At 36.3% G+C, this 20,219-nt stretch overlaps 2 protein-coding genes across 3 annotated transcripts; both read left to right on the forward strand.

Annotated features, from left to right (window-relative positions):
• The first annotated feature begins 1,722 nt into the window (after positions 1-1,722).
• Positions 1,723-9,144, forward strand: LOC143458973 (RNA-splicing ligase RtcB homolog). Its single transcript, XM_076955890.1, has 10 exons — positions 1,723-1,879; positions 2,041-2,184; positions 2,360-2,468; positions 2,678-2,825; positions 2,937-3,093; positions 3,248-3,583; positions 3,704-3,892; positions 3,966-4,076; positions 4,136-4,255; positions 4,482-9,144. Exons 1-10 carry the CDS (start codon positions 1,787-1,789, stop codon positions 4,587-4,589), a joined length of 1,515 nt encoding a protein of 504 aa, XP_076812005.1. The 5' UTR covers positions 1,723-1,786; the 3' UTR covers positions 4,590-9,144.
• Positions 8,186-19,528, forward strand: LOC143458972 (NACHT, LRR and PYD domains-containing protein 12-like). Of its 2 annotated transcripts, XM_076955887.1 has the most exons (21): positions 8,186-8,295; positions 8,376-8,427; positions 8,525-8,628; positions 9,071-9,144; positions 9,617-9,802; positions 9,935-10,057; positions 10,158-10,284; positions 10,372-10,456; positions 11,823-11,888; positions 11,996-12,052; positions 12,162-13,969; positions 14,045-14,206; positions 14,334-14,495; positions 15,084-15,245; positions 15,335-15,496; positions 15,666-15,827; positions 15,899-16,063; positions 16,685-16,846; positions 17,206-17,367; positions 17,689-17,850; positions 18,375-19,528. In XM_076955887.1, the coding sequence occupies exons 3-21, from the start codon at positions 8,614-8,616 to the stop codon at positions 18,405-18,407; spliced, it is 4,035 nt and encodes a 1,344-aa protein (XP_076812002.1). In that variant the 5' UTR covers positions 8,186-8,295; positions 8,376-8,427; positions 8,525-8,613; the 3' UTR covers positions 18,408-19,528. The 2 variants fall into 2 exon arrangements, with proteins under 2 accessions (XP_076812002.1, XP_076812003.1); XM_076955888.1 differs by lacking the exons at positions 8,186-8,295; positions 8,376-8,427 and having other exon boundaries at positions 8,510-8,628; positions 16,688-16,846.
• The last annotated feature ends 691 nt before the right edge of the window (positions 19,529-20,219 follow it).

Genomic DNA, 20,219 nt, shown 5'->3' on the forward strand with positions numbered 1-20,219 from the left:
TTTTGGGCTGGAAACGGAATCACAGATTATTCGAAGAATAACCATTTAAGCCAAAAAACTAGTAATCGTTTTATGGCAGACATTTCAGATTATGTCAATGCGATATGATACAGATATTGCTATGCAGAAATTGGTAAAGAAACATTGCGGGGAATTCCCTACTCGAGATCTTGTTCACTGTTGAACACTTCAACATAAGCTTTAGAATTACCTAAACGCAAGCATGAAAATACCATCAAGCATCTTTCGGTAGCATATTAAATGAAACGTTATATCGCATAGCCATTTATGAATTTCCATCATAGCTTGAGTTTGGGAATACAATATCGTGATTGATATACCATTGCATCATTATTGCACCGCACCTATTGCACAACAAATAGCAAAGCAAAAACAAATACATACAAATTTAACTGCAAGGGCACAGACGCACGTTATTAATCTTTGGCAGATTTAGACAATTTTATTTCATTCGTTCTTTTATTAAAGTCATTGAAGGTCGAGACGTTATTTTGTCATTAAAAAGTTTTCAATTTTGTGATGGTAAAGTAGTGTAATAGATATTCAAAAAATGCATATTTTTGACTTTTGTAGGGAGGTTTCCTCAAAAGTTGTTGACGTAGAAAAGTAATTCTTTGCGAAGTCGCTTGTTTTTGACGTCAGAACATGATGACATTACAGTGGCGTTGTAATTCGGACTTTTTGAGAAAGTTGTGCACTTCTGCACTAGACCCTTGCTTAATGTTTTTCGCTACGCTTCTATTTATTACCAATGTTTTTCTCAAACCTCACGAAACGTTTACCCTTTAGGTTTCACCAAAAACCAAAGAAATCCCATAGGCTAGAATGCAAGATTCATAGAGGTTAATAAAAAGACTTTGGGTTTTACGGTTTCTAAAATTTGATAAACTGATTTGATCAAGTAGGTTAGTTGACTGATAGCCTACTGAATTTGAAATAAAAGAATAGAATAGCCTAAAATTATGTATGGGCAAATTTAGCCTAAATTTTACGTCTCAGGCCTAACACCAGTAAATTTGCTTGCACTTAGGCTAGTGCACACCACAATTTGGCCTTTGAACCTGGGCTAGATGCGAAAAATTACAAAAGTGGCAACATTTTCCAGTTCAGGTAAAATTTAGCACCTTTTCAACAAAAATTCGGCAATCTGCAACCATACATGGTTGCGGATTGCCATGGGTGATTTGCATATACCCTGAGCTATGTAAGCTAGTAATGAGTTTGTAAATGCACAAGCTATAGTGTGTACATGTAGCAGCGCATGCCTTGATGCTTGTCAAGCATTGCTGTGGCAATGCAAATTGTTTTAAGTAGGCCTATATCGGTACAGTATTTGCATTTATTTTTGGCTGTCAATATTTCACCAAAAAAATCCTACATTCAAAGGTACTTTTGTTAGTTCAGTTTTTTTTTCAAACCTGACTTCGACTTCACTTAAACAGTTTAAAAGGCTACAATTTAATTTTTGCTTGCCCATTTTCCTAACCTAATTCCCTATCTTTAACAGCAGGCTGCCTGGCCTATACTTATTGTGAAATATGCCTAGGCCTAGTCAATTTCTTATTTTGTCATACATAGGCTAAGCCTACAAAAAAAGCGCTTTTAACAATTTAGGCCTAATTTCAATATAATAATGAAATTAATTGCAAATAGTGAGATCTGAGGTTACCAAACAAATGTGACCTAAGTTCGTTTTTAAAGCACTATATTTAATAAGTCTATGAAAAAACAGATTTGAATAAGGTTGTGACAAATAGACACCATAATGCCTCGCACTTTTGATGAAGAATTGCAGTTTCTTGAGAAAAAGTCCCCATGTTGTTGGACCATCAAAAAGGATTTTGTTCCAAATATGAAGGTTGTTATTTATGGATGCTGTAGGTTTTTGTAAAATTATGTTTTTGGCGAATATAAAATAACATACTTATATAATTTAAATTTATTAAAGTGAAATTAGTTTGAGAGTAGGCCTACTGGTGATGTAAAAAATATTTCCATGTTTATTTGGACCATTTGCAGGTTGAAGGGCTTTTTTATGTGAATGACCACTTGGAGAAGCTAATGCTGGAAGAACTGAGAAATTCATGCAGAGGAAACATTGGTGGATTCCTTCCTGGAGTCAAACAAATTGCAAATGTTGCTGCACTGCCTGGTATTGTCAAGGTGTGATAGTTAAAGTAAAGTAACAAAACTAGAAAACATATCTATTGTTAGGCTTTTTTAAATTGTCAATTGTTTCATGCTTAACAAAGTTTTTTGGTAAATTATAATCTATGTGACTATTATTTAATTCATCTTATGCCAGGTATAGTTGTAATTTTAAATTTTTTTTGCACAGAATTCAATTGGATTACCAGATGTTCATTCGGGCTATGGTTTTGCAATAGGCAACATGGCTGCCTTTGATATGGATGACCCTGAGGCCATTGTTTCACCTGGCGGAGTTGGTAAGTTGTTTTTGTCATTGTTCTAAAAACACACTGATTAATTATTAGTTAATTTGAAACAGATATTTTATTATAGAAGTTTTTACAGTTTTTATTATTGGAATGTATTGCATTGAAACATACCTGAAATTGTCTCACCAAATATCTGATGTTATAAATGTAGCAAATATAAAATAAATACAACCGATTATACATACTTTTTTATGCAGGTTTCGATATCAACTGTGGTGTTCGTCTTTTAAGAACTAACTTGGATGAAACTGACGTGCAACCAGTTAAAGAACAGTTATGTCAGTCCCTCTTTGACCATATTCCAGTTGGAGTTGGCTCCAAAGGTGTCATTCCCATGGCTGCCAAGTATATATACTAGCATCAAGTGGTGCCTACGTACTTGATAATAATACCAGGGTGCTCTTTATATGATTGCTAAAATTTCACTGATCAAATTAAATAATTGTCATGTCAAAGAGATCTTGAAGAAGCTTTAGAGATGGGAGTTGACTGGTCATTGAGAGAAGGATATGCATGGGCAGAAGACAAGGAACATTGTGAGGAATACGGAAGATTGTTGCAAGCAGATCAGTCAAAAGTTTCATCCAAAGCCAAAAAGCGTGGCTTGCCACAGGTTTCTTTAAACAAAACTGTCGGTGGTTTTTCTAAATTTAAGTGATTGCTAACCAGATTTAGACATTTTGCCATAGCTTGTTATAATTATAACTTTTGCTGACTGTAAATACTGTATTTCACTCTTAAATTAACAACTTCAACTTCTCTCATAGCTGGGAACACTGGGTGCTGGAAATCATTATGCTGAAATTCAAGTTGTTGATGAAATTTTTGATAAGCACGCAGCAAATAAAATGGGAATCGACCATAAGGGGCAAGTTTGCGTGATGATCCATTGTGGCAGTAGAGGACTAGGACATCAGGTGGCTACGGACGCACTTGTTGCTATGGAGAAGGCGATGAAAAGAGACAAGATCGTTGTAAATGATCGGCAGCTTGCTTGTGCTCACATTACATCCCAGGAAGGCCAAGATTACCTGAAAGGAATGTTTGCCGCTGGAAACTATGCTTGGGTTAATAGAAGCTCCATGACTTTCTTAACAAGACAGGTGTGATTTGATTAACTGTTGATGCCGTCATTTGCAAAATTATGTTCTTCCTTCAAAATAAACCTACCAGGATTATGAGGTTCATGAGGAATTATTTGTGTTTTCATTGTTATTTTGTAGGCTTTTGGAAAAGTTTTTAACTCGTCACCTGATGATCTTGACATGCATCTTATATATGATGTATCACATAACATTGCCAAGGTGGAAGAGCACATGGTAGATGGAAAACAAAAGACTCTTCTGGTCCACAGGAAAGGAGCAACGAGAGCTTTTCCTCCTCATCACCCACTGATACCCGTGGATTATCAGGTACTTGACTGGAAGAAGGTGAACCTGGAGTTTACCTTAGTCTTGAATCATGAATTATTGTATTTGTATAAAGTTAACTGGGCAGCCTGTCCTTATCGGTGGCACAATGGGCACCTGCAGCTACGTACTAACTGGAACACAGACTGGGATGGAAAATACATTTGGAACTACATGTCATGGAGCGGTGAGTAATAAAATGAAAATCTAGTTGTTTGATTTATTTGCATTCGGTTTTTTCTATAGGGTCGAGCTTTGTCTCGGGCCAAGTCGAGAAGAAACCTCGACTACCAGGAAGTGTTGGATAGATTGGCCGATCTTGGAATTTCTATCCGTGTGGCATCCCCCAAACTTGTTATGGAAGAGGTAATTGGTTGGCATAGGAATCCTGTCCTTTAGCAGAACTTAACTTTCATCAAAATAGTCCACAAATAAATTCTTAAACGTTGTTAATTATTTGCCTTTACCAACTTCACAATATGGTATACGCCATAATTTAGTTATTTATCCTTGAACTGTGGCACAATTTGCTACTCTTTCAGCTTAAAAATAAGTTCCACAATCTATACTTTCTCATTTCATAAATTTTCAGGCTCCGGAATCGTACAAAGATGTTACTGAAGTTGTAAACACTTGTCACGCTGCCGGTATCAGCAAAAAAGCGATTAAATTAAGGCCAGTTGCTGTAATTAAAGGCTAATTTCTGACTTTTCGCCTCCTCCAACGGTTGGTCAAGCTTTCTGCGAAAACTGTTCACAGACTGGCGCTGTAGAGGCAGTTATCCTGGGAGTTGGTGTTGAGTTTCTCTTACTTCCCGCTATAGGTTTCAATTCCTAAAACTACGTTATAAGTTTCAAACCTTATCGTTATGGTTTTATCTTGGTTATTATGACTTTGTAAATGGCTGTGATGTAAAATTTTGTGCACGCGTACTTTTGTTGATTGTTCGCCTTACTTTCGTTGCAACCTTTCCTTTTTTATCCGAAACTGCCCATGTGTTTTTTGGTCAGTTTTCTGGAGTATGTTGATTCTACTAGGAGTTAATGTCACGCCCACAGAAATATTTCTAGCATGGTATATGCATCGCAAATTCTTTCCATCTCTATACCGTATTAGTTCTAGCACTTAAAATACATTGTAAAAAATCGGAACATCTTTAATTTCACTTATATTTTACATGGTTATTTTCAGATGTTAGAATGATTCACCGTAAAAATAGGTATTAATTGAAACGTTTGTCTTTTTGTAATGTGGTAAATTATAAGTCAACTGAAACACCCGTGGGAATTTGCGTATAACTAGTCACAAAGCTAAAGTATGGGAGCTACTTTCGTGCTTTCTCCAGCTCTGAAAATGTCTTGTTATGTGGTACATTCAATGGTATGGAACGAAGTGGCTTTCTCTGTTAACCACAAAAGTGAATAGTTTTATGTAGAGACTAGCTTACTTCGCTTTCAGGACAAGGTTTTGTTAGGTCTACGTTGTTGGATAGTTGGCGACTAAGGTTTTTTTTGTTGGCGACTAAGGCAATTGAGGAAATAATGTCTAGTTTTGAGGACTAAACTGGTGCTTAGAATATTTTTCTGCCGATTAGTGGGCTATCTGTTGTTTCTCCGTTTTAGTAATAACTCAACTGAAATGTCTTCTTGTTTCAGCCGGCAACAGCTAATCAGCTATATACGTGCACCGCACGCAAACCCGTGTTGTTTATTTGAAAAGTAGTCATGTGCTCTAGTTAATTACATTGCGTTAGCGTAGAATGCTGTATGTATGAATTTTTCAATGAAGAAACCATTAGTTTCGACAAAAATATGTTTTGGCTACCTGAGCAAGGCAGCAGTTGTAGCTTTTCTTTACAATACACTTCGAACCCCAACAGTTTTAGTTTAATCACCAGTTCCTTTGTTCGAAATTATGCTTGCTCAGTGTCTGCTGAATGGAAGGTAAAACAGCAACTGCGCCTACGAAGTTTGTAGATGTTTGTGCACTGTTGGCGAAGTACAGCGACTAAGCCTGTGTTGCTTGATGCTGTCTGCGCTTAAAAAATCTGATAACTCCAATTGGCAGTCTAAATTGCTGAAAACCAAGGTTTGACGTTTATGTTCAACGCACAATACGTTTGTTTTCTGGTATCGCTTGCGCTATGTTCATTCAGCAAAGATTTACTCTACTCCACTACCATTTCTCCTATGTACCCACATTAATTGAAAGACTTTTTATGTCATAGTCAGATATAACGCATGATTTGTCTTGCAACAATCTGCTTGATATAAACATTCCAAACTTTGCAATTAAATGCGTACGCGTTTCCATAGCGTCCTTAGCTGTGACATTCTTTTAGTACTATTGCAATTTGCTAAATATGTTTTATTTTTGAATATCATCTGTTTTTCACCGAGAAGTTGAGCATATGCAATACTGTACTTAAAGTGTTTTGATGATTGCAACTTCCCTCGATTGAGATGCAAAATACGTCCTTGGAAGCAGGTCTGTCGTAATATAATGAAGATCAGTTACCGTAACATGAGATTTCATTATTGTTTTAGCACATAGCTTTGCGCCAATTAATTATTGATTCGATATAAGATACACAATCGAACCGAGCAAGGACAGGTAGGTGAGGTAGCTGACTTGGTTATAGCGAGGGAGTATATTCATCATCGACAATGGACACTTGCTTGTAGTTAGGGTTGGATTATCCGGATAGCGGTTAACCGCAGGGTTTTTTTCTATCTGATATCCGGATATAAATCTGCCGGTTAACCGGTTAAAAGAGTATCGTTGCTAATGCGTTTTACACTTTTTAATAAGTTTGAACATTCTTTGTTACGTAGAGGCTGACTCCCGCTGAGCGCAATTAAACCTTTTTTCACACTTCTATTGTCTTATACCAGGGGTGGGCAACCTTTTTGAACCCGAGAGCCGCTTTGGTTGTTAAATTTTTACTGACGAGCCAAGTCATAAGAACTTATGACGTCATAAATAGTTATATCGTAATAAATAAGGAAAAGAAAAAGAGAGAAACGTTCATAAACGGTAGTCTTGGTAGCCTATACAATTTCTTTGAAATTTTACGATTCGACTAGAAGAGCCACAAAAAACATGCCGGAGAGCCGCAGTTTGTCCACCCCTGTCTTATACTTTCAACTACGGTACTCGTAAAATGCACGAGTGAAATTTAGTATCACGTCACAAAGAAAGCATAATGAATGATGCATTGTGCTTTATAAGGAGGGCGTTGCAGAAGCAGTGAACATTAAATTTGCGTGATTTTTCTCGTACTGCGCGTGTGCGTAGATCTGCAATAAAACTGTGTAATGATTTTACAATCCATTTTTCATGCAAACCTCGTGAAATCGATTGTTTCACTTAGCAGTTATCTAACCGGTTAACCGGTTAGATAAATTCCAAATATACGGATATATCCGTTATCCGGATAGTAAAAATTATTGATATCCGAACTAACCCTACTTGTAGTGCTATGCGTGTTCTCAAACGTTCGAGTTCACTCCCAGTTAGCAGGAGTGCCGTTAGGTAAAAAACGATAAATGATGTGTTTGCATTGCAGAAGTGCTAACTGCTAAGTAGTTGATAGAATGAGACGAAACATGACAATTCAATCTAGTTTTGAGTTTGTTTACAAAGAAAATATGCTTCATAAGGGATTAATTGGGCTTAGTATTTTGGCCACAGACGTTAAACTCAGAAAAAACAAGTTTATTAGAAATAGCATCGATTTAAATTGTAAGTGGAGAGTTTTTTTATGAGGTTCAGCTCCTTACTCCTACTTATGAGTTTTTTATGAGGTTCAGATCCTTACTCCTACTTAGGTATGAGTTTTTTTATGAGGTTTCAGTTCCTTACTCCTACTTATGAGTTTTTTATGAGGTTTCAGTTCCTTACTCCTACTTATGAGTTTTTTTATGAGGTTTCAGTTCCCTCGTTACTTCAATTACTCATTCTACCCGTAAGTTTAGTTACCCATTATGAGGTTTCATTCTCAGCAATTTATTTTTAGCTACAACCTTGTTAACAGTTCCTTGCTCTGGCTACTAATCTGCAGACAAAGTTGGTTAGTTGACAGATACAGTATACTGCACATACTATTAATACATTTACGTACCATAGCTGTTTATTCGTACAGTAGGGCCTACCTGCAAAGAATTAACTAAATAACTAAATATTGAATCGGTAACCAACTTTATGCTAGTTCACATTGGAGGAAGTAAGTGATAGCGAGTCAACGTTCTTCGATAGTCATGATTTATTTTATTACCTATTGTTCGCTTGAAAACCAGGATAATAGCTTATGAAACAGTTTTTCCAAACCACATTGATTCCATCCTGTTGCGGTACAATTGAAAGCAGGCGCTGTAGCCGAGGAGTTGCGATATGTTATACGTCAGGTGCTTGATATGCTTATTTGTGCATGACTGCAAAGGCAGTGTCATTGTGATGTGGAACAAAATAAAATGTTTTGAAATAGGTTACCAACTATAAACAACTTACGTGCAGTTGGAAGAATACGGACAGAAAAGGTAGCCCGGCACGTTCCACTATCATAGTATTTTGGTTTTCAAGTGATAGTGTTTTTTTTGCTTCCCCGTGTTTGTAAACAAGACATCTGTACTGCAGCCTAAAATATCCCCTAACGACTGCACAGCGAGTTTATCGAAACGCGTGATTGATACAAAAAGAAAGGAAGCCACTGTGTGTAAAGGAAAATGGATTTACGTAAGGTAAGCTAAGTTAAGGGTCCAGGTTTCTTAAATTCAAATTTATGCATTAATCCCCGCATTCGCTCAAAAATAGACTCTTACATGATATGTCAGTTCAATGGTTTCATTGTAGGCTGTCAATATTTCACTGCAAAAAATCGCAAGTTTGAAGCTATACTTTAGTTATAGTAGCTATATTCAAGCTGTATTTCTTGTTAACCTAACTTAAATGTTATACCATAGTGTCTTAGCCAAATCTAACTTCAGCTAAACACTAAATAGCTACATTAGATAAACAAATTTTCCCTTTTTCATGCAACTACCAGCTTTAACAACACTCTAACAGTCTAACTACTTACGGTGAAATAGTCACTTTCTTTGTTGTAAATCAGTCACGAATTTATAAATAAGAAAGTTATCTTCGAAACTTCACAATTGTTGCCTTGTTTCTTTCGTTACTAAGCTTGCCGACAATGCAAAGGAAGCTCAGAGAGATTTACTTCTGAGCTTGGATTTAACAATGGAGTCCGAACGACTGTGAGTTTATTACACAATAAACAAGATCGCAACGCTATGTAATGCCACTCTGTGGCGTGTAGTTAGCGCATGTATTTTTGCAATTTCAAGTAATGATTTTCTCTATAGCAGGGCTACTCAACTATTCTTAGCAAAGGTCCAGTTAGAAAAGTTCAAAATTTGCTGAGGTCCGTAATAACTCTCATGAAATAATTTACAGTCATACAAATGTATTAAAATACGGTATATAATATAATAATTTTCTGGATGGGTAGTAATTTACCACATACATACTCGCTGATTAATTGAAGAATCAGTAATAACAAAGCTAATGATAAACGATTTCATTTGCGTAACTGAGACAGATAAAGTCCAGATTCAACACTGAAAAGGTTCGCATTCGGACCGCGGTCCGCCAGTTGAGTAGCCCTGCTCTATAGGCTACATTTGTGTTGATGTCAGAATACTTTTGAAGATTATGCGATTTTTATAGAAAAAGCTTTCAGAATTGGCCGATTGAAACAAACTTAATTCAGCCTGAAGACTTGGCACGTTCTGGATTTTTTTTCCTCGGCCAGTTAGACCGCGTTCAGTGCTTTTCTTGCGATTTGGTTATGGGCACTTGGCAGTATGGTGCTGTTGTTGATAACGCTCACAGACACAATTCCCCAATGTGCAAGTAAGATCCTTATCGCACATCTAAACAGATTTATGCTACTAAAAAAATTGAATAAAATTTTATCACCAATCAAGCTATAGTAGATCGCTTCTTGTCAGCGACTTTTACGACTGTAAACTAAAATTTATTCAGAATGGTACGAGGAATAGAAGCCAAAAACCTACCGATACGTGTGGAGACGTTGGCCCACTTTGCTCCATTACCAGCCACCATTGTAAACGCCGAAGAGCCGGAAAACCAGGTCAAAAACGCCCGGTTAGTGAGTTCTCAAGTGCTAAGAAAATAATGTATTACTTTATATATACTCTACATTATAGCCTCCAGTATTTACACCTTATTTCATATCTTTTGACAGAACTGCTGCTGCAGTCTTAGATGCTCAGGTTACAACTAAATTGGTTAGTTCGAACAATATCAGTTATTTTTCTCCACCATCAAAGTTGTCAAAACTAAATCAAGCTGAGACCACATTTAACAAACAGGTGTGTCATCAATGACGTGCCATTAATACTATTCGGGTTATTTTACAGAATCACATTACTTGGTACCTTAACTTGCTTAATTATTAGATCGAGTCAGATCCAGTGGATCCATTTTCCGAAGATGAACTTGAATCCTCCGCAAATACAAGTAACCAGCCATCAACATCAGCAGGTAGGGTTTTAGCGGTCTATCACCAATTACTTTATAAACCGTTTTTAAACATCATCATTTTGTTGAACTTGGTATGGTTAATAGCATTCAGGGGCGGAGCCAAAAAAATGCGTTGGAGGGAAGCGAAAACAGTCAAGCAATAGGTATTATTTTTGTTTATGCCATGGAATCATATACGTGCAATACGTATAGACACTCGGATAATTAGAGAACCTGTGTTGATGAATCAACTTTGCTTCTCTTGTCCCATGTGTGTTCCCCAATCTTGTTTTCGATGCACAGAATAGAGCAATATGACATTATGTGTGTACATGAGGTATCCACAACGCGTTTAAATTGCAAACGGGGAACTAGCTAATAGTTATGTAACAACTTTATAAAACCATTTTCAAATTTATGTTGTATGCAGCATAATTATTGTATGCTTTCACTAAACTCAGAGGACGTTTCATTAATAGTGAAAGTTAGATTTTTTTTCTTTCACACATGTTATTTTGATTGCAATAAAATTATTCGTCCCAGTAGGGTTAAGAAAAAATAGATTTCTATTTGAACCAGTGTCATTTTAGGGAGGGAGCCATCGGGCCATTCACCTCCCGCTGGATTCGCTCCTGCACCAAACGAAGTTGGTTACATTAATGGCGAAAGCTAGTTAATGCTCATAATCAAACCCGACATTTTATAAATGATAGACTAGTAGTTAGATATTCCTGCTGGAACAAGTTCTAACATTTCGGCGCGGGCAGGTTGTAACCAATATTAAGCATTAGGGTGGTTGCTTTAACGCTATAACGTTGCTTATTTGACCAGGTGAAATCTGAATCCAGCGCAACCAGACTTGCAACAATTGAGTTCATAAACTGCTCAGTGAAAGAACTGAATTTACACCTGCCAAAATTATTATCTAAATTTTAATTGAAACGGTGTAGCTTGCATGGGCCAAAAAATTTTCTATATCATGAAAATGTTTCGACCTTATACGTCATATTTGTATTAAATTTAATGTACAACCTGCCTAACATCGAGAAACATGTAATAGTCGTATGTTTGCCTGTTTTATAAACGATGTTACGATGTCAACGATTTTATGTAGTGATCCCAATAGATCATAAACGTATAACACATTTAGAGGTTCTGTTTTAATAAATTACCAATAAACTACTCTTTTTAAAACACTGGTTTGTCTAAATTAACTAAGCAAGTTATTAGAAAATGCAACGTTTAGAAAAATTGTTATCACGTGGTCATCTGGCCTCCCCTAAATAATTATTAACTTCTATCGATTAAAAGTGATTTTCGTCAAAGCTTTTTGCACAAGCGCTACATCACTACAATGGATAAACTCTGTGTAATATTTCTCTTATAGGCACTGAACGACTTGTGGTGAAAGAAAGTAACATAAAGAAAATCTTTGTTGACAGCATCTATAATGGTGGGTACTGGGTACTGGGTACTGGGTAAAAGGTTTTTAGTTCTTGTCTTCTTTAAACATATTGTATACTTCACTTCTACTGTTATTTTACGTGTTTTTATCACCAGATAATCGTACTATTTACCAATCCGGCAGTGCAACAAGCCCTGACATGAATGAACTGAGTAAGTTGTAATTAAAGCAACAAAACTTGAAATGCCTAAAATTTTGAAATTTCTGAAGATTTCAAAACTAAATGTTCACAGAAAAAATTACTCTATATCTCGTAATCAGTTCCAGAACTCCAAAACAAACTTACGGAACAAGCGAGATCAGCTGCAAGTGACGTTGGACTTCTAAAAAATGTTTGTCCTTCAATTACACCTGTATCCTTGGAAATTACAACCAACTTAAAGCAGGCCTATGAGGACCCTGATGACATTGGACACGGACATCGACGAGCAGATTTTCTTACTATCTTGGACCAACCAGAAGGCGACGTTCTCATGCAAGATTTGTTCCAACGAGCAAAGAGCCAAGCTGAAACTGAAGCACCACAGGAGCCAGAAAGCAGAGAAATCTACTTACGTAACCATGGAAATTGTGTTGGTGTCATTGGACAAGCTGGAATCGGCAAAACTACCCTGACCAAAATGTTTACAAAAGTGGTTTTAGATGAGTCAATTCTTCAGCATGATTATATATTTTACATTCCCATTCGTAATGTTAATTTTGAAACTACGCAACCAAACTTACAGCCTAAGAACGTTCTTGAGTTTCTTGTGACCAGCAGTGGTTGTGAATTGGCACACACAGAGGAGTCAGACAAAGAAATTTTGAAACGACTTGAAAGTAATCCAAACGTTTTTCTTGTGCTTGACGGGTTGGACGAAGCCCCCATAGACTGGTCAAAACATTCACCTAAAGTTTCAATGTACAAAAGTGCCACTGCAGAAGCTTTTCTTAAAAATTTGTTAAATGGTAAGATTTTTCCCCAGGCAAGAAAAATAGTGACATCACGCCCACGTCAGTTTCATGACATGCATGAAGATTACAAGCCAGAGTTTATTGTAAATATCATGGGACTGAAAAAAGAATCACAAAAATCACTTTGCAGAAAATTATGTGGAAGTGACAGTGAAAAAGTTTTGGGATATCTTGGAAATCATCCAAGTTTATTCGCCTACTGCTACGTCCCGGTGAATTGTATAATCACTATGTATTGTATTCAGAGGAGTCTTCAAGAATATGTTTCTGCAAGCCTCGACTCGATCACCAGCATTCTTGCATTTGCCTTGGAAAGGTTCCGTCGCACTCCTCACATCAGGGAGGTTGCTCCCTCATGGTCAAGATTTGGTGCTTTCAGATCCCTTTGTCGACTTGCTTGGAATGGGTTCAGGAATCGACAGATTATATTCGATGAAGATGATTTGAGAGAAGTCCACATTGACAAGGAAATGTTAAACGCATTTTTACGAACCGATATTAATATTGAAAATGAAGGAGACTTCAGGCTTCGCATTTTTGATGGCGACAAACGGAGCTATTTCTCACACTTGATCTGGCACGAAATGTTTGTAGCTGTTGAAATCATGCTTTTCATGCCTCTTGACGAATTTCGTGCTCAAATGCCAAATTTCGCTTTGAATCGTTGGGAAAACGTTACTAAGTTCATGTATGGAATAAGCAATGCAAAGACAATGGTTTATCTGCGAACAATTTTCTTAAAGAAACGAGAAACACCTGTAGACCCTGCCGAAAAGAAGAATCTGTTGAACTACTTTGCTCTGCAGTGTTTGCCTGCTCTGATGGAAAATGACTCAACCCCTGCTTTGCTTCGAGTATTTGACTGGGCAAACGAATGCCAAAATATGGAGCTTAGAAATGCTATAACCGAAAAGCTACCGAGAGAAATAAGAATTCGTGGAACCCTTCATTCCAATGACGTATCCAACCTGACTTACATTTTCCAGGCAACAAACAAACCTCATATTATCAAAGCTGGTTTTGGCTTCAGCATGGTTCGCTTTCGTGTCGAAGAGAGTTCTCGGTGTTTTTTTCAAAAAATTGAAGAAACTTTGACTATGAAGCCCAATTTAAAGGTAAGCGTCTCTGTAATATAAACGCGTTAAAGTGAAAACGTGCAAATGGGAGTTTAACTTTGAAAATTGTCACAGTTGACGGTGCTTAAAGTTATTGGGTCGGAGATCTCTGAAGCAGGAATGGAATCCTTATGCAGATGTTTAAATAATGTAGAAGACTTAGTCATTTTTCCGTCCAACCTCACTTTTTATCACGTACAGATGTTGGCTGTTGCTTTGCGGAGATTAGCAATACCGGTAAGAGATTTTTAAGTCAAAAAAGCTCACTTGTATCCACCGAAATGACAATACTTTGGCGTGATTTTGAATTAATTTTCAAAAACATTGTTAGTTCAACAAATATTTAATTCTTGTCATTATCAAGAAAACCAGTGTGTCTCTCACCTTCAACGATGACGCAGAACAAGGAGCACGGGCTCTTGCATCTTGCATGGATTGCATGGAAAGGCTCAACATACGATTTTCCGAGATTTCGTCTGAAGGATATGCTGCCATGTCGCAGGCAATCCAGACAAGGGAACGACCTGTATGTTATTTATTGCATTTATACTGTTGTACCAATCTCACAAGACATCTTGCTTTACTTTGTTTAATAGTGTACATTCACATTGTTTGCAATAGTACAGAAGGCCATAAGTGATATATAAACCTCTCTTATATAGTAGTGGAATTATTAGTCAACTTATTTTAGAAGTTTATTGGATACATGTACATATTTCGCCAAGAAACGCATCATCAGTTTCTGCGTAAAACAAAACGTCACTGCTTAGCACAACAAGCATAATAACTATACATTAGCATGGTTAATAATTGGCAAAACATTTCATGACTATTACAGCATTAGTATTGCTGAGTACAACTAAAATGCTTCCATAAATCTAAACTGAACGTGTAAAATTGTCACTGCATACGTAACTTGTCAATAACCAACATGTCATGATAACTTCTTATAATTCGACAGCGCCGATATGTGTCGTGCGATGAGAAGTTATCATCTAATTTAAATCATGCGAAGACTTTCCTCAGTCTCAAGATGAAGACTTACGATACGATACCAATATGACAAAATCTTGCCAATGTCCAATGTCCGAATTTTTACAATTTGTATTTCCAGATGAAGCAACTTAACTTTCGCGGCAATGTCATTAGTGAAAGAGGAGCGCTCGCTCTCTCCTCTTGTTTGAGCAATGTCGATTCTATCAATTTTGAAGGAAACGAGATTTGTGGTCCAGGAGCAGAACACATTGCGGCAGCAATCCAATCACGTGATCATCCTGTACGCTGTATTGACTTAAGCTTCAATTAAGATTGCAAAATTGTATGATTCGTCGTATTTGTGTGTTTTACATCGGTATAATGATTCAGGTAGAGTTGCTCAAACTCAGCCGGAATAGAATAAGCGATCGTGGCGGCATCGCGATTTCAAATTGTGTTAGAAACGTTCATCGATTGCAACTCCTAGGATGTAGCTTGACATTTGTTGGTGTATCAAGCATTGCCAGATCAGTGCAACAACTAGAAAATCCGGTAATAGTTTAGTTTAAAATATACTGATTGGATAAGAATATGGGAGTTAAGTGTTATGTTACCATTAAAACAGATTCTAAAGCATTAAAAGCAAATCATTCTACAAATACAAGTGCTTGCTGATTGCTTCAACACGGAAGCCATAAAACTGAAAAAAATGTTTTTGCAGATAGAACTCCTTGAGCTGAGTGCAAACGTACTGGGAGACCAAGGCGTTCTTTCACTCACGTCTTGTTTGGCAAAAGTGAAGACATTGCTGCTTGTCAACTGTAGCATAACGCCCGCACACGCCAAGACTTTAGCTGATGCGCTTCGGTTATTGGATCAACCGGTACCATATTATGTCAACTATTAAAGGTATTGCTTCAGCTGCTTTGGCTTGTTATCGCATTTTATATCTAGATGAAGAATCTCGACCTTGGCTTTAATCAAATTGGAGACGAGGGTATGGAAGCTATGTCAACTTGCTTAAACAACATTGAGCTACTTAACGTAGCTCACTGTGGAATGACAACAATTGGTGTTCAATCTCTCTGCACTGCTGTTGATCAGCTGTCAAACCATTCTGTAAGAAAATAGAGATTGTTTTGTAAGAATTTACAGATTATTACAAGTTACTATTTACAAAAGTTTGTTGTGATACATCCAACTTTAACAGGAATACTTGATCTAAAATGTGGAAAAGGTAGCAATTCAAACTACATAAACAGTTAACTCAATAATGCCGTTTTGAGTATACATAACAAATCGGTTTCTTAATTTCTACCTGCTTTCAATTTATCTTTTTATGATATCAAAACTTGTGGTTTTCTGTCATTTGTTTAGTATATAAACTGTTTCAATACGTTTTTTAAATTACACATACCTTTGGATGAATGACCATATCATTACAGCACAAAGAAATTAAAATTGTAAGTAAAACAAAAACACAGAAAATAAAATATTTTTCATTGGAAAATTAGTTGATAAAAATATTGTTACAAAACTGTGATAGCATGTAATGGTAACAAGTGTGACTAATCATTAATTTTTCGATCACATGTACTGGCCCATAAAACGTTTGACATGCCCCTTTGCTGATTTGCCAGTTGTCGCAATATTGGTTCACAATAAGCCTAGCAAATTTAAATCTTAACCGTTCATACAGCACATTCTCAAAACTTTAGTTTACACTTTACGTTTTTACAGCAGATCAAACTTGTTCTTGACATGAACGACATATGCAACAACGGTGCGGAAATTCTTTCTTCCTCTTTGAACAACATTAAGCGCCTCAGTCTCTGGCGATGTGGCATTACTGAATCTGGAGCAGTTTGGCTGTCTGATGGCTTGGATAGTTTAGAATTTCCCGTAATTTTTTTAAATTCTCTCCATTTTGAAAACACCCATAGGCCTATATTGATATGATTTTTTTATGCAGTCGTATTGACGTTGCACCCATGAGCGTCCGCTGCAACTTTCACAGAGAAACAGAAATGAAACTTAAGTGATATATTAAGCAAAAGCACTTAATTGTTAGGCTTCAAAGAGTGTTACATAAAAGATTCCAGAGGAGAAAAGAGGCGCAATTTGTACCGCGCTAGTGGACGCTTATGGTTGCTCACCGTAGAGATAATATTGTGAAGTTTCTTTGTTAATCTTCTCAATTAAATTTATAAAGTTCCTTTGCCCGATTTAGAATAACTTATATTGTGCGACCCTTCTTTTAGATGGAAGAATTGAATTTGTCAGAAAATCAATTCAACAACAGCGGAGCCATTGCAATATCTAGAAGCCTGAAAAAGGTCAAGTCTCTCTACATCAGTTCATGTGGAGTGACTTCAACTGGAGCTCTGGAATTGGGAAAAGAACTTCTTCTTTTAAACGAACCGGTAAATATCATGTATTTGGTTTTCCAACGTTGTGCACAAACAAATATAATTACTCTTGGTAAGTAAGTCAATTCATCTTCTGTCAGCCCCGCACTTGCACTCATTTCAACCCTTTAAGTTTTTAACTCGGGTGAATAGAATGATAAATAGCCAAATCGATAAGGGCCTGAATTTAACGAGATGTAAAAAACATGGCTGCTAATTTGGTTCAGGACGATGATAAATAAATTTGACACGACTTCAGTTTAAAATGAGATTAGAACGACAGCAGAGGTTAAATTTTTGAAACTTATGCGGACATCCTTTAATATTTCTGTGCAGATGGAACGGCTAAAACTGAACGGAAACAAAATAGGCGATGAAGGAGGCCGCGCACTTTCAACTTGCCTTTCAAAAGTGAAATCTCTAGATATAACTCAATGCGGCATCAACGAGGAAGGATCTAAAGCTATGGCTGCCTCAATAAAGAGCTTTCCTTTTGACGTAAATATAACCTCTATGAATGTTACCTTGTCAATTACCAAATAGTTTCTTGCTGACATATTGCTCGAACAAATACTTTTCATGTCAAAAGTTAATCGTTCTAACGCAAATGAAGACATTTCCTAAAACAGTGATTCCCAAACCTATGAAAAGCAAATCTACTATCCTAATACTGCAAATCCTCGGCCAAATCAAAATGGACTTCTTAACCTTAAAAGTCTTACACAGTCATGCGCTACTTTCGCAAACGTACGTCGCGTCTCATACACATAGCACACAAAATTGCATGTGGCAACACATTAATACAAATTGTTGATACTGAATGAAGATATGAGAGACATGAAGACTGTATAATGACAAATGTATATAATAAATTGTCTTAAAATTTATCATGAGATTCAAAGACCCTTGAGTAGCTATTATATGTATCGCTTCTCGTACTATTTTCTTAAAACTTTGTCTTACATTGTTGCGCCATACTGCAGAAAATATTTAGCCTATATCTCTAGTTATCTTTTACGCAGGCATCTGGTGTGATTGGACTTTATGCGCAATGATTTGCAACTTGTTCGATGCTTTGTCATTTACAAATTTTTAGCAACACAAGAAACGCTGGAAACCACAAAGCAAACAATGGATTCACCGAGAGACTTATTATATCAAACCTTGTTTGGACGTTAAAATTTATTATTTTTATTAAACATATCAAATGCTTTCATGAAAATTTGTGTTGATATACGGAGAAAAATCATATCTTAAACGAACAGAGCTGTAGAAATTAAAATACTGTTTTCTTTTTGTCACTCATCTTACGTATCTGTGTGTGTTTTGAATCTTTTGATGTCAACGTAACTATTAACTACTGATTGTGGAAAACGTTAAACGATTAATTTAAAATCAATTTTAATTGTTTGAAATAAGCACCAAATCGTCAAAAAATTGTTTTAATCTTAAATCTATTTTGGAAAAAACGATATTTTTGTTGTTTTGTAAAAGTTACAAATCGATTGATCAACCAATTATAAAAGGAGAAAACTGCCTTACCTGTAAGGTTATCAGAGAAAAATTCGATTACCGAGAAACTGCAAACAATTGACAATCGATTGTAACAATTAACCCAGTCTGCATCTAAAAATGATTTACGCGATTGACAATTTCATAAACTAACACAAATTATCATCGTGTGCTTTGACAAATAGGTTCGGTTGATTGAAAGATAACTATTTTGTTTGCGATTCAGCGTTTGCACCGTCAGAATTTGCTCAGCGCACAATTTTAATGTGTTCTTCATATATGTATATTATTTTTATGTGAATCATGCAAGGGATTATAAGCGCGTCATGACTTCATGCAAGGTTGGAAACCACACTGCTGTAATATGTCTGAAGAAAGCTCTTGGTCACAATTTTATACTTTGTAACATGTGGTTAACTAAGTGAATTTTAACATCTATTAACAAAGAGCTTGAATGATTTCATGCAATTACAAAGACATGTGTGGATTGTTTAGCATTTGAAAGTGAATTAATGGTTTGTTTTTTGCAGTTATTACAAGTTGTATTGATTTATTGGTTAGTTATTTCACTGTATTGTTTGCTGTGACATGTTGTAATTGAAATTTTACATCTGTAGTTCGCAACGAGTGATTCCTTACAATTACAATGACATATGTAGGCCTGTAGATTGGGTGGTTTTTTGAAGTGCGGAAATGTAATATGAAAGTAAATCAATATTCAGATTTATTTAGTAAACCAAAAAATCTAACTTTTGTGGACTACACATATAGGGTGTTTTCCACCTTTTGCTGCCGTGAAAATAAACATGGAAAAATGACACGTTATGTTAAACACATTTTAACGTGGGGATAAACGCGGGGTTTCATCACGTTAGTAAATTGCACGTTTTGAAACGTGGAGTTTTTGGACCACGCTTAGACGTGGTGTTTTCCACGTTTTGAGTTTAATGTGTGCATCGTGTCTCTATTGCTATACTTTTCATAAAACATATACAGCAAATGTATAATTTTGTTTTTGTAATTTTTTTTTGATAGTATTGCTGTTCTCTGTAAACATTATACAGTAAATCTGGTGTTTTGTTAAATAACATCAGTTTTTTTGAAGTTCGGATATTCTTAAAGTTCTTCTTTAATTTGAAAATTTTGTTTAATTTAAAAATTTTGAACGGAATCGCACGACGCCCGTAAGCAGGCCATCCTCGACAGCTAAAGTCCGGTACGGGGGATAATTGGCGTTCGGAATAAATTTACAGAGTTTAGCAAGACTTTTCTTCCGCTCTATATTCTAGTATTAACTGCCCAAGGGGCTACACTGAATTGACGAAGCCTACATTGTCGTATAAATTTAGTAAGTG

Source organism: Clavelina lepadiformis, chromosome 5, assembly GCF_947623445.1.
Source record: "Clavelina lepadiformis chromosome 5, kaClaLepa1.1, whole genome shotgun sequence".
Lineage (NCBI taxonomy): Eukaryota > Metazoa > Chordata > Ascidiacea > Aplousobranchia > Clavelinidae > Clavelina > Clavelina lepadiformis.

What these genes read in the sequence shown, in the direction of transcription:
- LOC143458973 (XM_076955890.1), top strand. Translation starts at nt 1,787, where the DNA reads ATGCCTCGCACTTTTGATGAAGAATTGCAGTTTCTTGAGAAAAAGTCC. An exon ending in CACTGCCTGGTATTGTCAAG is followed by an intron (nt 2,185 to 2,359) that starts GTGTGATAGTTA and finishes TTTTTTGCACAG; the next exon opens with AATTCAATTGGATTACCAGA. An exon ending in GTCATTCCCATGGCTGCCAA is followed by an intron (nt 2,826 to 2,936) that starts GTATATATACTA and finishes GTCATGTCAAAG; the next exon opens with AGATCTTGAAGAAGCTTTAG.
- LOC143458972 (XM_076955887.1), top strand. An exon ending in CCAGCCATCAACATCAGCAG is followed by an intron (nt 10,457 to 11,822) that starts GTAGGGTTTTAG and finishes TTTCTCTTATAG; the next exon opens with GCACTGAACGACTTGTGGTG. An exon ending in TTCTTCTTTTAAACGAACCG is followed by an intron (nt 17,368 to 17,688) that starts GTAAATATCATG and finishes ATTTCTGTGCAG; the next exon opens with ATGGAACGGCTAAAACTGAA.